This window comes from Lemur catta, chromosome 18 (genome assembly GCF_020740605.2).
Source record: "Lemur catta isolate mLemCat1 chromosome 18, mLemCat1.pri, whole genome shotgun sequence".
Taxonomy (NCBI): domain Eukaryota; kingdom Metazoa; phylum Chordata; class Mammalia; order Primates; family Lemuridae; genus Lemur; species Lemur catta.
In genome coordinates, this window is record NC_059145.1 from 10,892,861 (window position 1) to 10,907,026 (window position 14,166).

At 38.1% G+C, this 14,166-nt stretch overlaps 1 protein-coding gene across 1 annotated transcript in view; it reads right to left on the minus strand.

Annotated features, from left to right (window-relative positions):
• GRM7 (glutamate metabotropic receptor 7) overlaps window positions 1–14,166 on the minus strand; it is a gene marked incomplete at its 5' end in the record, with an annotated part of 363,151 nt that overhangs the window by 199,824 nt on the left and 149,161 nt on the right. Inside the window, one exon of the mRNA XM_045530458.1 lies at window positions 979–1,179. Coding sequence (XP_045386414.1) covers window positions 979–1,179 — 201 coding nt within the window. The remainder of the gene's footprint in view (window positions 1–978; window positions 1,180–14,166) is intronic.

Consider the following 14,166-nt stretch of genomic DNA (forward strand, 5'->3'; position numbering starts at 1 on the left):
AAGCCAGGAGTTCATGCTGATATCTTCTATTCTAATCCAACACAACAGCGTTCATTCTAGCTTCCTCTTATCCCTTACTAGTAGTTTTCATCTCTGACAATGAAAAACCTGGCTCTCATTATCCAAAATACAATTAATTATCTTCTGAGTCCTATTATGTATATAAACTAGCTTCCGAACTATGAAAAATCCCACAAATTTATTAGCTGTTGTACCATATCTGGCGTATAGTTATTTTTGTCTTCCTCCTTATATAGTCAAATATTATTTTTCAAAATTACTTGAATTCATTTTTTTCTTCCTCACCCTGCTCACTGTGGTTATGTTATTTATTTCTAATACAGTTAAGATTATTTGTTACTGTCTATATTGAATTTTCTGCTATGTATTAAGACATTTAAATTATTTATTTAGTTTTTGGTATGGGAAGCATTAAAATGTTATAAGAATCAAGTCTATAAAAAAAGTTACTTTCAGAGAAATGGTGTTCCCCTCTCTTTCCTTCTACCTTATTTACCCATTTTTTTCATCTCTCTCTACCCATCTCTTTTAGGTAACATACTGATTTATGACAGAGTTTTACACTTCCAAAAATAAGTTTGTAACCTGAGATGTGGTTGGTGTGGCAAGTCACAACCACTACTTCCATGAACTTGGGTACCTACAGCAAATGCTCCCTCCCCTTTCTCTTCTTCCCTCTCACACTCACTTACATTCACCAAACAAGAGTTTGGCTTTGTGCAAAAACCTCTCCATGTCAAGAAAAAGAGACCAAACCATAAGCCCCCAAAATATCTTCATTTATTCATTCACCCACTCATTCACTCACTTATTCATGCATTGATTCAAATTGAAGCTATATAACCAAGCAGGTTTTGAGCCATTTTTGAGAGTCAACAGCAATGCAACTCTGTAATTTATGAAACACAGAATGCCAACACTTAGGAATCCAAAAATGACAGATTTTTGGACACTCACCATTGAAATTAACATTGCGGATATACTTCAACAACTTCTTGCCTCCAGCTTGCTCCATCTCTGGGCAGACACCCCGGTAGTCAGCACAAAGATCCTTGTTCATGTGATGAAGGGCATGAGCCATAGCGTAGACAGCGTCAATCACAAACTGAACTTTACCCTCCTGCTCATAGTTGGAATCTTTTCCAATTCTCTCCTGTCCTGCACATTAAAACAAGAAACATACAAAAATTGGTGTTGAGTAGAATGTCTAAATTTGCATTTATTTTTAGCTATGCTTAAAGAAAACAATGCTTTGAAGACTATACTATGGCAAGCCACATCGGGCTAACATGATAGGTTGTCTTCACAGTTTTTGGCACTTTACTTCGGAGCATGGTACACTAATCTTTCTGATGTATTAGATCAACTTAAGAAGCAGGACTTTAACGAATCACAATGATAGATTTTGTAATAAGCCAACACACTATTCAAAATATAATCCCATAGAATCAAAGGATCTTTGGGATTAGAAGCTGGGTTGCCACATCCAAATCTCCAAAGCTCACTTACTCTAGAAAGGCCAAAAGGAAAATGAGAGAGAAAAAAAAAAAAAAAAAAAAACCTAAATTCTACACCTGATATTGTTATTTTCTGCATGCCTACTCTACCTTCTATGTTGCCTGTCTAAATTGTTGGTATTACTGGAGATTCAGATGCTTTAGCTAGAAACCCTGGTGTCATTTTTCATTCTTTTTCTCACTCTTCGCTCTCACATGCGTTAAGTCTAAATAATAGCAAAGTTCTATCAATTCTACCTGTGAAACATTGAACAGTTTCAAACACTCTACCCATGGCCTATTTATGCCTTCCTCATCTCCATCGGGGTGCAATGCTCAGTGTCTCCCTTCACCCATTCATTCTTCCATGTTCATCTTTGCAAATACGGAGCCCATCACTCCACCTCCCCGCTCAGAACCATCAATGGCTCTCCAGTGCCTACACAACAAAATCCAGTGGGTGCTCATCCTTTTGCCCCTATCTGTCTAATAGAGATAACAAATGATACTAATTAAGTGCCCACACTGAGTTGGAAGCTTTGGATACAGAATTTTTATGTCATCCTCACTTCGTGAGTGAAATATTTTCTATCCTCATCAGACTGATGGAGATGCTGAGCCTTATAGAGATTAAACCACGTTCCCAAGATCATTTACAGGCAGAGCAATGATGACAGCTCAGGCCTGGCAGAACCCAAACCCACATTCTTCTCATGACACTGGGCCTGCCCACCCTTCCCCATGGTTTTTCTGTTTCTCTTCTATTATTTTCGTTATGCTGTCTTTGCCTGCGCTGTTTACTTTGCCAGGGCTGTCCTTCCCCTTTGCTTTCACCCAGCACAACTTAATTCTCGTTTGAGGGCACAACCCAGAGTTTTCCTACACTGAGTCCCTGGGTCACAATTAAACATTTCCATAAAACATTTCAAACCTCCATGACAGCATCGACGACAGCACTATATTTCAATGCTCTACCACTAAGTGTTCCAGACAATTTTCTTTCTTTCTTTTTGCCCTTAGATCCCCAGCACTGAACACAGCGTTTGGTATCTAGTAGTTATTAAACAACATTTGTTGTATTAAATTATGCATTCACCAAGTACTCGATGCCAGAAGCTCTCTCCAGACCTCTTGTCCCTCTATGAAGAATAATTATCCACAGATTGCATTTCACTTTCACAGCAATATCTTCCAAATTGTTTTATATGGCACATTTGTGTAGTGAAGAAACAACAGGAATTCTACAATTCCAATCCCTTCTGCAAAATACGCAAAGGGTTCTTGAGAGCCACAGTGTTACAAAGTTTTAGGTTTCTTTATTGAGGGACTTTTTTCAGAGCATTCAACATTATAACATAAAATATAATCTCCAAGAGGGAAATTTGGAATTTCCCAAATCTACCTGAATTTTTATTTTCCCTCCTCAGAGCACACATTAATGTCTCAGGTGCCAGAGACTTCTGTGTTTTATACGTATCTCATTTAAATAGCAATCAACCTTATGCTTCTTGCTTGTCACTGTACCCAGGGTTTTTCAGTGTGTGTAGAGTAGAATCTTTTATTTAATTCAATCCTTTGTACTGAGAAACTTTTTAAAGAAAATTTCATTATGAATGCATATTGCTACTTTCCATTCAAATTCAGGACTACGGGGTTTTTACTTAACTTTGACTCTCTTAACATCTCTACTTCCTTTCACTCATGGGGAAAATGCTGGTTCTTAATGATATGTTGTAATTATTCATTTTGTCACATAATATACAGAAAACATTCTTAAAATAACAATCATGTCTAACAAATAGTCTAAAAAGCATGGAACAGCTTTGCGCATTGCGTATGTGTGTTTTTTGATTTTTGCCAGGGTATTTTGGGGATATATTTTGAGAAATGGGAATGCTTTGTTAAAGGGCAAATTCACATATACTGGAAAATTCCCCTCTAAAGGAGTTGCACCATTTTGTTGTCCCACCAGCAGTGGATGAGGATGTTTCCCTACAACTGTACCAAGAGAGTATGTTGTCAACCTTGAATTTGCTTCAGTCAGATGGATGAGAAATGCTATTCTGGTGTGGTGTATTTTTGTTCACATTTTTCTTATTATGGGGGAAATTGAACTTCTTTGCATATGAGAAGATACAACTTATTTTTCTTTTTCTGTAAACTGTTCATAATCTAGCCAATTTTTATAAAAAGCTATTGGTCATTTCCTTTTCCATTTTACTTTTTTTTTTTTTGAGACAGAGTCTCACTTTGTTGCCCAGGCTAGAGTGAGTGCCATGGCGTCAGCCTAGCTCACAGCAACCTCAAACTCCTGGGCTTAAGCAATCCTACTGCCTCAGCCTCCCCAGTAGCTGGGACTACAGGCATGCACCACCATGCCCGGCTAATTTTTTCCATATATATTTTTAGTTGGCCAGATAATTTCTTTCCATTTTTTTAGTAGAGACGCAGTCTCACTCAGGCTGGTCTCAAACTCCTGACCTCGAGTGATTCACCTGCCTCGGCCTCCCAGAGGGCTAGGATTATAAGCGTGAGCCACCGCGCCCAGTCTCCTTTTCCATTTTAAAAGCTCTTTATCAATTAGATATATTAACTCTTTAAGAACAAGTTGCAAATATTTTCCCCAGTTTGTCATTATTCTTTTACTATCTTTAGGTATTTGTTCCAAGTAAAATTTTGTTCATTTATTTTTTATAACAAAATTTATTGATCTCTTCTTTATTACTTCTGGATTTTGAATCATGGTTAGAAAAATGTTTTTCTACTTTTGGGATATAGAAGATTCCATCCATGTTTTCTTCTAGTACTGTGTAATCTTATTTTTTAAAGTTAAATATTTGATCCACTTGGAATATATTTTGATGTGCAGTATGAGGAATGAACCAAAATTTTATCTTTTTTCATACAGTGATCCAGTTGTCTTATTATAATATGTAACAATTCATCCTTTCTCAGTGACTTGGGGTGCTGTCTTTTACTAGATACTAAATATCCACATGTAATTGGGTTTACTTCAGGATTTTAAAATTCTGTGATTGATTCTATTCACTCATCAACATCAGTTTCAGGTATATAGGCTTTGTAGCATATTTTAATAACTGGGAAAGTTAACCCCTCTCCTGACATAATTATTGATCTTTTTTAGATTTTCTTGGTTAATTTTATCTTCTTAAATGAACCTACCTTATTAACCATTACATATCTCCAGAAAAAGCTAAACAAACAATTCTTGATGGGCTATTTGTTGGGTTTGTGTTGCATTTAAAGGTAAACTTAACTAGAACAGAAATCTTGATTAGGTTGGGTCTTTCTGTCTGTGTCTTTTCATTTGCTCAGGTCTACTTTTGCTTCCTCTAATAGTGTTTAAGGTTTTTGTCATACAGGTTTTGAGTGTTTTTTGCAAAGTGAGCCAAGATATTTCATTTATTTTTGCTATTATTAATATAAACATGGTGTTCTTTTTCATGCTTCTTCTCACTGGTTTTTAGTTGTGTATATAAAAGCTATTCTTTGTCATGTTGTGGCTGCTTTATTATTTTCCAACTTTCCATTATGAAAAATTTTAAACATAAAGTAAGGTTAAAAGAACTTTACAGTGAACCCAACAACTAGATTCTAACATTATCATTTTACTATATTTATTTTATAAGGCTGTTCATTTTTAATACTAATTTTATAACCTGCTTCTTTATAAATGTCCTTACTTTTTATAGTACTTAGAAAAGGCAATCTTGGAGGCATTATGACTATTATAAAATATATACTAGGAAATACATTCAGACTAATAATTCAGGAGAGCAATTTCGAGACTGCATTAATAGAGACAATCATCCTGGAAAGAATGCCTTGAAGAATAATTGCGCTATTTTATTTTATTTATTTATTTTTGAGACAGAGTCTCACTCTCTTGCCCGGACTAGAGTGCAGTGGCATGATTATAGCTCACTGTAGCTTCCAACTCCTGGGCTCAAGCAATCCTTCTGTCTCAACCTCCCAACGTGCTGAGACTACAGGCATGCACCACCACACCTGGCTAATTTTTTAATTTTTTGCAGAAATGGGGGTCACGCTCTGCTGATCAGGCTGGTCTCAAACTCCTGGCCTCAAGTGATCCTCCCACCTTAGTCTCCCAAAGCGCTAGGGTTATAGGCATGAGCTACTGTGACTAGCCCATTGCATTATTTTAAATAAGGAAATATATGATTTGTGAAACACTGTTGGCTTTTATCCCTCTCTTGGAGAGTCACCAGGTATGTTTATATATTAAAGGTTCTGACAAGACTTATGGGTTAAATTTGTCTTTGGTGCTAATAGGACTTGAAAACATAGCCTTTTATCAAGAGAATCAGAAGTGGCAAGTTCATTACAAAAGAAAAAAAAACACTTAAATTTTATTTTCCCTAGTGAGGCACACACAATTATTTGCCATCTTCAGAGTATTTGGCTATTTATCTACCACCCTCACTCCTCTTCCCCCAACTGAAATCTGATTCTGTTTAGATATTGGCAGCCACCAATGGGAGTGGGGATTTCCAGACCTTTCATGAGCCTCACTGAGTCAATCCTGATTTGTCTGAGCCAATCTAATTTCCTCTGCAAGGACTGATTTAGAAACAGGCATGGGATACAATTCTAGCCAAAGAGATGTAAGTGAAGAATTTGCTGGGCAATGTCTGAGAAATTGTATTTGCTCTTACAAAGAGATTGGTGGATTGTATCAAAAGTCCCTCCACTCCCCCCCACACACCCTGAAATTACTCTAGTCATTTTGTAGTCCCCAAGGAAATCACACAGCATAAGGATGGCAATAGAACAAACATGTGGTGGGGACATGAAAATGCAACTCCAGCTGAGAGTTAGCCAAGCCTGAAATCACCCTACATTTGTTTTTTCCATGTGACATATTAAATGGGTTAGTCACTTACTAAAACTTGATACTCAATATTTTCCTGGTTTATTTAACCGGAAAATACACTTCTTAATCATGTACCCTTTACAGCATTCTAAGGGACTAGCATTAAACACACACACATTCTCTCGCTCAGACTGAAATGCAGCGTTAAGAAATATTTTCAACAACATAGCTTAGCTTGAAATAGATTTTTAAAAAACATTTTCAAGTAATTCCCAGTTACCAGCTCATTCTTTCAATCTTTTTGATTTAATGAGATGTTATTATATTCGTAACATGGATGAAGTTCATGCTTTTTACTGTGTTTCCCAAGAAAGAGTCTGAGGTGTAGATAAAATGAGAACTCTGAAATAGTGTCTTTTATTTCTCCGGCAAGCAAAGAAGCTTCCCTTTTCAAGTCTCCTGATTTTCTGCTCCACTGTTACTTTTACCCCAAGAGTCCAGTATTTATCTTTAAAAGGCACATTTAACCTTCTGTGGAATAAACTGTCAGTTGCACTACACAAGAATCATCCACAAACTCTTTCTCTAGCAGAATTTCTAATGTTCATACTGCTGGGGGTGGGGAATCTTTTCTTTGAAACACCTGTTTAACTTGCCCATTTTAATTTACTGTTTTCTTGGACTACAAACCTTACTGAAAATGTATAAGCAAATTATTAGGACAAAAAAGACCCGGAAAATGAAAGAAATTATGGATTTGATATTATTCCTATAAACAATCCTGTTTCAATGAAGAAACCAAAAAAAAAAAAAAAAAAAAAAACCTGTGGTGGGGGTAAAGAAAAAACCCCACATCAATGCTGTTTGCTAACACAGACTGAAGCACACAGTTACCAGAAAGGTCCAGAGGATTTCAACAATTGGCCTGATGCTCATTCTATGTTTTTAAGGGAGTGAATAACTAAAATTTTTATTTTGATTTTAAATATTAATTTTAATGATTTAACTTTAGTGATTTGCTTTGGAAAGTTCTCTCTGAAGCTACACATGCTTGTGCAGATGGTGCTTTTAAGCCCTGCAGCACACAAATTTATTTTACGGACTTGAAAGCCTCAGACTTAAATTTCTTGAGGTTGAAGTCCTGAGTAGTACTGTGTATAATTAACTTCAATATTCATGTTTGGATGTACTGTAAATGATAAATACTTTAATAATAAAGGAAATCAATAATAAAGGAAATCAATATTCTATAGATGCTTTGCAAAGAGAGTCAGGATGTGTTTTGCTTTTGACAAAACTGCTATATTCTGGCTAAAGAGGATGCAGGAGCAGCAGGGTAGATATCCTGCAGTGTTAGAAAATGTTGCAGGATTCTAAAAATGCTATGGTGACCCAGTAAGCCTTATTAAGTTGTTACAGTCCCTTCTATAATTTAAAGATAAATAAACAAATAATCCTGTTGACTGGGTATTTTTCCCCTCATAGGGATGCATTTCTCTTTATGAGATGAATATTAATGGAAAATAAGATTCTGTGTTTATAGAAGTTTACTTCAGTGCTGTTTTTTATAATGACCACATTTAGAGGCTCCCAGAATAAAAACTCATGGCCTTGTCAGAATTATCAATAGAAGGGAAATCAGAAGGTCTGGATTGAGCCAAAAAGTCTGCAATGTTGCTGTGCCTCTATTTGTAGGTGAAGATAAGTGAGAATTGAATGGGGTGAGTGACTCCTGAAGAGAATGACGGGTTCACAGTGGGTCCTAGCACCACCGGCAGAATGTGTTTATTGCAGACTTTCTGTGTACCCCATGGAAGTACTTTTCATGGTTTGACGTTTAACCCTCCCAGCACCCTCTTGGGGTAGGCGCTATTATTTTCTCCATTTGCCATCCATTTCCTGCCTGTTTCCTACCTCATTGCACATTACAAACAATGAGCCAAATGGTTCCTTCCTTATCCACACAAGGAAAAGCGATGAACGTGGGTTTTTTTTACCCTTTAATTCTTTTCATTTTCAACATTAGTTTAGAGCCACAAGTAATGTCAAAGTTCATGCTAGGCATGATTTTTATTTACATCCTCTTTTGCCCACCGGATGTTTCTGTAGAGTTTCCTGCAAGGAGAAAATGGATTGTTTTGATAATCGCCCTTATATTCTTCCCTGACCTCTCCTTGGGTAGAAAAGTCAACGACCAGAATAATTAACAAAAGGCTGACAGAGGAACCAAGAGAACAAAGCAAAAAGTCCAGATGACTTACCAACTGATCCTCCAACGTAGATGGACCAAAATCCGACTGCAAGACCATTAACATCCTAATGTTCTGCAGTGGAAGCACTGAATACTCGGTTACATATTCAGAAAGAATTCCAGCAAGGGAGAAAAACCGTCTAGTTCAAAACCCGCTTTGCTAAGCATTTTCCATCCAGGATGCTTCATGGAGGGCTATTTATTTTCTCTTAAAACTATGTTTTCTTCTGTAAGTCCACTTTCAATTTCCATGTAAGTGCAAGGAAAGACATGTGCAGTGAATAAACATGTTTTGGGGGTGTGCAGAGGGAGGATTGACGGGAAGGTAGGTTTAGATACAATGTACACAGGACATGGGATTGAAAGGCAGGAGTGTTTCAGCCCCCATGTTTGCAACATCCCACCACAGGGAAAGTGTTCTGAGAGACCCAACCAAGGACTTCTCTACTGTCAAGAGCAATTTGTTGTGGATAATGCCAACAGGTTCAGTAAAGGTCAGAACACTGTTAGCTTCTGAAATTGACATCAGAAAACTTAATATACCTTGTTACCAAACAAACAAACAAACAGAGGGACAGACAAAAAAGATACAGTTTCTTAAAGAAGTGCATGGGTTCATTTTCAATTCTTTACATAGATTTCCTCCCCTCTGCTTTCTTAGGCCAAATTTCTACTTACAGTTTGTTTGCTCCTTTTATACAAATCCTAGAATCATCCACAAAGTATTCTTTCTAGAACTGACTTGAAAACTAGAGAAATATTGTGATAGATGCCTGTCCTCCTTGCCTATTCCTCAACCAGAGCCCCTTCAAAGTAGTTTATGCTCCTCTGAAACTCTTTATCCCACAAGTTGAATTCAGGTTGAACTTTAAGAACATCCATGAATCTATTTATTAAAAAAATGCATTAAGGTACCAAATGATGAGTGCAATGCGCACTATCTGGGGAATGGACACGCTTGAAGCTCAGACTCGGGGGGATGGGGGATGGGGGGAGGGGATGGGTGTATACCTACATGATGAGTGCGATGCGCACTGTCTGGGGAATGGACACGCTTGAAGCTCTGACTCGGGGGGATGAGGGGGCATGGGCAATATATATAACCTGAACTTTTGTACCCCCATAATAAGCTGAAATAAAAAAAAAAGACACCAAATGAAATAATGGATCCATTCACTCACCATCACCTGCTAAAACCATGAGATGACAGGACAATGGGAACTTCACAGTGAATAGACAGATCAGGTTGAAAACACTGGAACCACAGCTTATCTTTTTCCTCCTCATTCTCTTCCTCCTCCTCTGTTCTACACATTAGCAAGTTGTTTTTATTTTTTAATTTGGAAATTTGCATTGTATACATATGTGTATGTGTGCATGTAAAACCAAAAAACTTCACAAAAACATACATTTTCAGAATAGAAAAAAAAAGTTACCTTTTATTCTTTGCCTCCAGGATACCCCCCCCAATATAATCATTTTCACTTCTGATTTTAACAGCACACAAAATTAAAAACAGATTCTGTGTGCTTTGTGGTGTGATGCAATAATAGATGTGTAGCACCACCTGGTAAGCATTCTTTCACATAAATAAGCAAATCAACACAGAAAGAAAGGAAGGAAGAAGGAAGGGAAAGAGGGAAGGAGGAATGAAGCAGGAAAGGGAAGGAAGCAGACCTGAACCTGACCAAGCTTCTTGATCTATAGACTAATTTGCAATAGGGAAGATGTAAAACAAAACCCAAATGTGAGAAATCTGTAGGAATTTCCATAAGCTGTTTTCTTCAACAAATGAATGACAAAAAGTAAAAAAGAACAGAGGGAAACATTTTTAGATTACCAAAAAAATGATTTAAGAAACATATCAAGCTAATGTGATCTGTGGAATGTATTTGGATTCTGACGTGAACAAACCAAGTGTATAAAGACGTCTATGAGACAAGTGAGAGGCTGGCTACCGGATAATAATGAACTGTTGTGTTTTGTGTGTGTGTATTTACTACATGTTTTTAAGCACAATTATCTCCTTGAGTTCATACTGGAATACTTAAAAATAAAATAATATGTAGATGTTTACTTGAAACTGGCCGGTGGTGAGGGAAATATATGTGTGCGGTATATGTGAAAATACCTGGCCATGTATTGACAGATGTTGAGGTTCAGTGATGGGCACTTGGTGATTCCTTATACTCTTCTCTCTGCTTTTGTGTTTGTTTGAAAGATCGCATGATGCTCATGAAAATAAAAATCAAAGCAGGAGAAGAGAAGAAAAAGAAAGGGAAGGAGGAAGAAGTAGAATAAAGAGAATAGTAGAAGGGGGACTAAAATGAGGAAGAAAGAACAAAAAGAACATTAGGGTGAAGAAAGGGGGCACAGGCAGGGGAGGTGGTAAAGGAGATGATGTTAGTTGCATTTAAGAGAGACCTACTATGTGCCAGACACGCTACCAGAGACGAGGGATTGCAGACATAAGCACAGCACCTTCTCACGGTGTCAGCTTGCACGACTCTACTCCAGTGTTTCTGCTGAGACACAGGATTTTCATCTCCCCGGTTAGGTCGTACGGATGCCCTTGAATTAATCTACTGCCCAGGCATTTGATTAAGGGGCACACACATTACAGATGCTATGGATTATGGACAAGGTCATCTAACTGCCATAGTCTCAAGTGTCTTCCTGGAGGCAGGGCCAGTATGTTGTGGGAATGGGATGATTGCACGTCACTGGTCCCATGCCCCTCTACCCACTGAGATACACAGAGAAGGCATAAGGGAATTCACCCCATTGCAGAAATTGAAAGGACTTCTCAGAATCATGAGTTTGGTGAAAGCTTATTAAAAAAATGAAGCCATGGTTTAGCTCCATTTGAATTCTGTCCAGTTCTGGCAACTGTAACTGTAAATAAAAAGGAAATACACACGCACACGCACACTGAACACCCCAGAGGCAGGTCTGGGTCTTACACCACATTGCTGTCCAGAACTCAAAACGGGGCCTGGAATACAGTGGACCCCCAGTAAATGTGTGTTTAATAAAGGATAAGAGAATGAATGAATGAATACCTTGAAAAAAGAAATAAAATCTGTAAAAGGGTGGAAAAGAAAGATGACAATCTGTCACCCTGGCTAGCTGAATAGTTTAATTTAGGGTACCAGATAATTTCAGACAAAGATGGAGAGAAAATAGCAGCACACCAAGCCCTGATATTTGAAATCTTTTTCATGAATTGACTTCTTATAAGGCTAAAGACTCTACTTACACCTGCTTTCACTTTTTAATTAATTTATTCAAGATGACAAAAATATCCTGTTAGTTTTTTTTTTTTTGAAGTCAAGGTTAATTCTACACTAAAAACAATTATGTATGTACAAATACCTCTTCACATATACTTCTGACCACTTAGTCATGATCATTCAAAAATAAAACAGATAAACAGATGGGTTACTTCGTACTGAGCCCTAACAACATTCATATCTGAGGAGTAGACGGTATCTTTCTCAACTCAGGGGTTCCGATGGCTCTGAGCTTTTTAGGAATGTCACAATTCACCTATCTCAAGAAAAATTGAATCGCTAACCTGACAACGAAACATTCTTAACCACTACTAACCAGAAGGTTGAAAATGACAGTTAACCAGTCAGAACACACTTGATAATCTGCCTGAGAAGCAACTGGCCACAACCCTGCTACCTGTGGGAGGAGAGTGACTCAGTGATAATGGAGGGACACCCTCTGTAAAGCAGTCTGAGAGCAGAGTCTTGAAATCCAGGCTTCGTTTAAAACACTTACATGTGACCACTGTAGTTTAATGGAGAAAATGTCCCTCAAAAATCTCAATATCTTAAAATCAATGTGATGGCACTTCCATCTGTCCTATAATCAACTCAACCAGTGTAAAAGAGTTAGGAGCTTGCAGCTTGGTATCAGAAAGACCTGGGTTGAAATTCTGATTCTGAATGTATTATCTCCATGACTAAAGTCAAGTTATACAGCTTCTCTAAGCATGTTTCTTCTTCTATAAATAGTAGTCATCCAAAAAGAGAAACATTCCAATTCTCTGCATGGCTAGATACTGTGAGGAACACCGTGTCACTTCCAATGTCTCCAAGCCCATAGTCAAAAACAGACGACCCAAATTAGGGCTGAAATTTTGCTCACCATTGCTAGAATGATAGCTTAATCCTTGAACTTCATTTTGAAAGTTCACCTGAATCTTCTTAGGCTCAAGTGACCACCTTCCTTCAGAACATTTTCAGAAATAAATCCTTCATGCCTCCCATTCAAGCTTTACTGACCACAGCCCACTGGACAAGCCTCTCTGATCCTTCATTTGCCAAGCTTTCACCCGAATACACCGTCTTCTCTCTTATTCAATGACCAGCTCCTTCCCTCTTCACAAATCCTTAGGCTGTACTCTCTGGAACTCCTAGTCCACATGGAGCAATCCTCAACACAACCTTATCCCAGTTTTCAACTACTCCCTTAACTAAAACCTGGGTGTTTGCTGAGAACACGGCTCCTCCTGGGGCTCTGTCACAGGTGACTTTCCCCTTGCACAGCCCCTGCATCTCAGTGCCCTTCCTACTCCCCAGTGCCACTTACTTTCTCTAATTTTTCTCTACCCTTCTTAAAAAAAACAAAACAAAACAAATAAAAAAACCAAACTCCTTCTCCTTTGAGTCTTTCCCCCTCTAAGTCTAAGTCTTGATTTGTTTGTCAAGAGCGGGAAGAGTCTGAGATACCATACCTGCAAGCCTACAAATTCACCTGCCACAGCTTTGGATGCTGGCAGAAAACATGAGACTTGTTATTATTTATGACAGCAGTAGTCGCCAGAGAACCAGCATTTTGTGACTCTGGTTCCCTGAGCCCTAATTCCCATAGGGTGACAGAAAAAGGGCCAAGTGACACCATAGCCTATGTTACAGGAGAGGAACCCAAGCTTAGGGAACCTGATCCCTGACACTGGAGAGTGTGACCTTTGGATCGTCAGCCTAAAGCATGGCTGACCTTTGCTCTGAAGGGAAACACTATCTTCATCTTCCAAAGTCATCTGCTACACAAATGTCCTTGCAAGGATAGTCTGGAATAAAGGCAATCATTGTCTATTGTCTACGTTCAGAAGATGTGCAGAAACACTACAGACACGTGGAAAATTTTCCTCCAACAGTGTTCGGGCTCCTCATTACAGTATCAATCTCAGGGTTTAGGATCTGTATGTCCTTTCTCCTCATACTCACTCCTTCCTGGGCAATCTCATTCATTCTAATGCTATTAACTATCATCCACTAATGATATTAACTATCATCCACTTTGTATCTCCCGTACAGACGTCTGAGTTCTACACCTGTACATTGAATTGCCTTCTTAATTCTTCTAGTTGTAGGTCTAATTGGAATATCAAACTAAACATGTCTAAAATTAAATAAACTCCTGCACTCCCACCCTCCCATCTTGCCCATCTAAATACATAACACGTAACTCCTACACTGTATTTATTGTGTGTCCCCCAGATCCACTTGGCATTATTCTTTATATCTTGA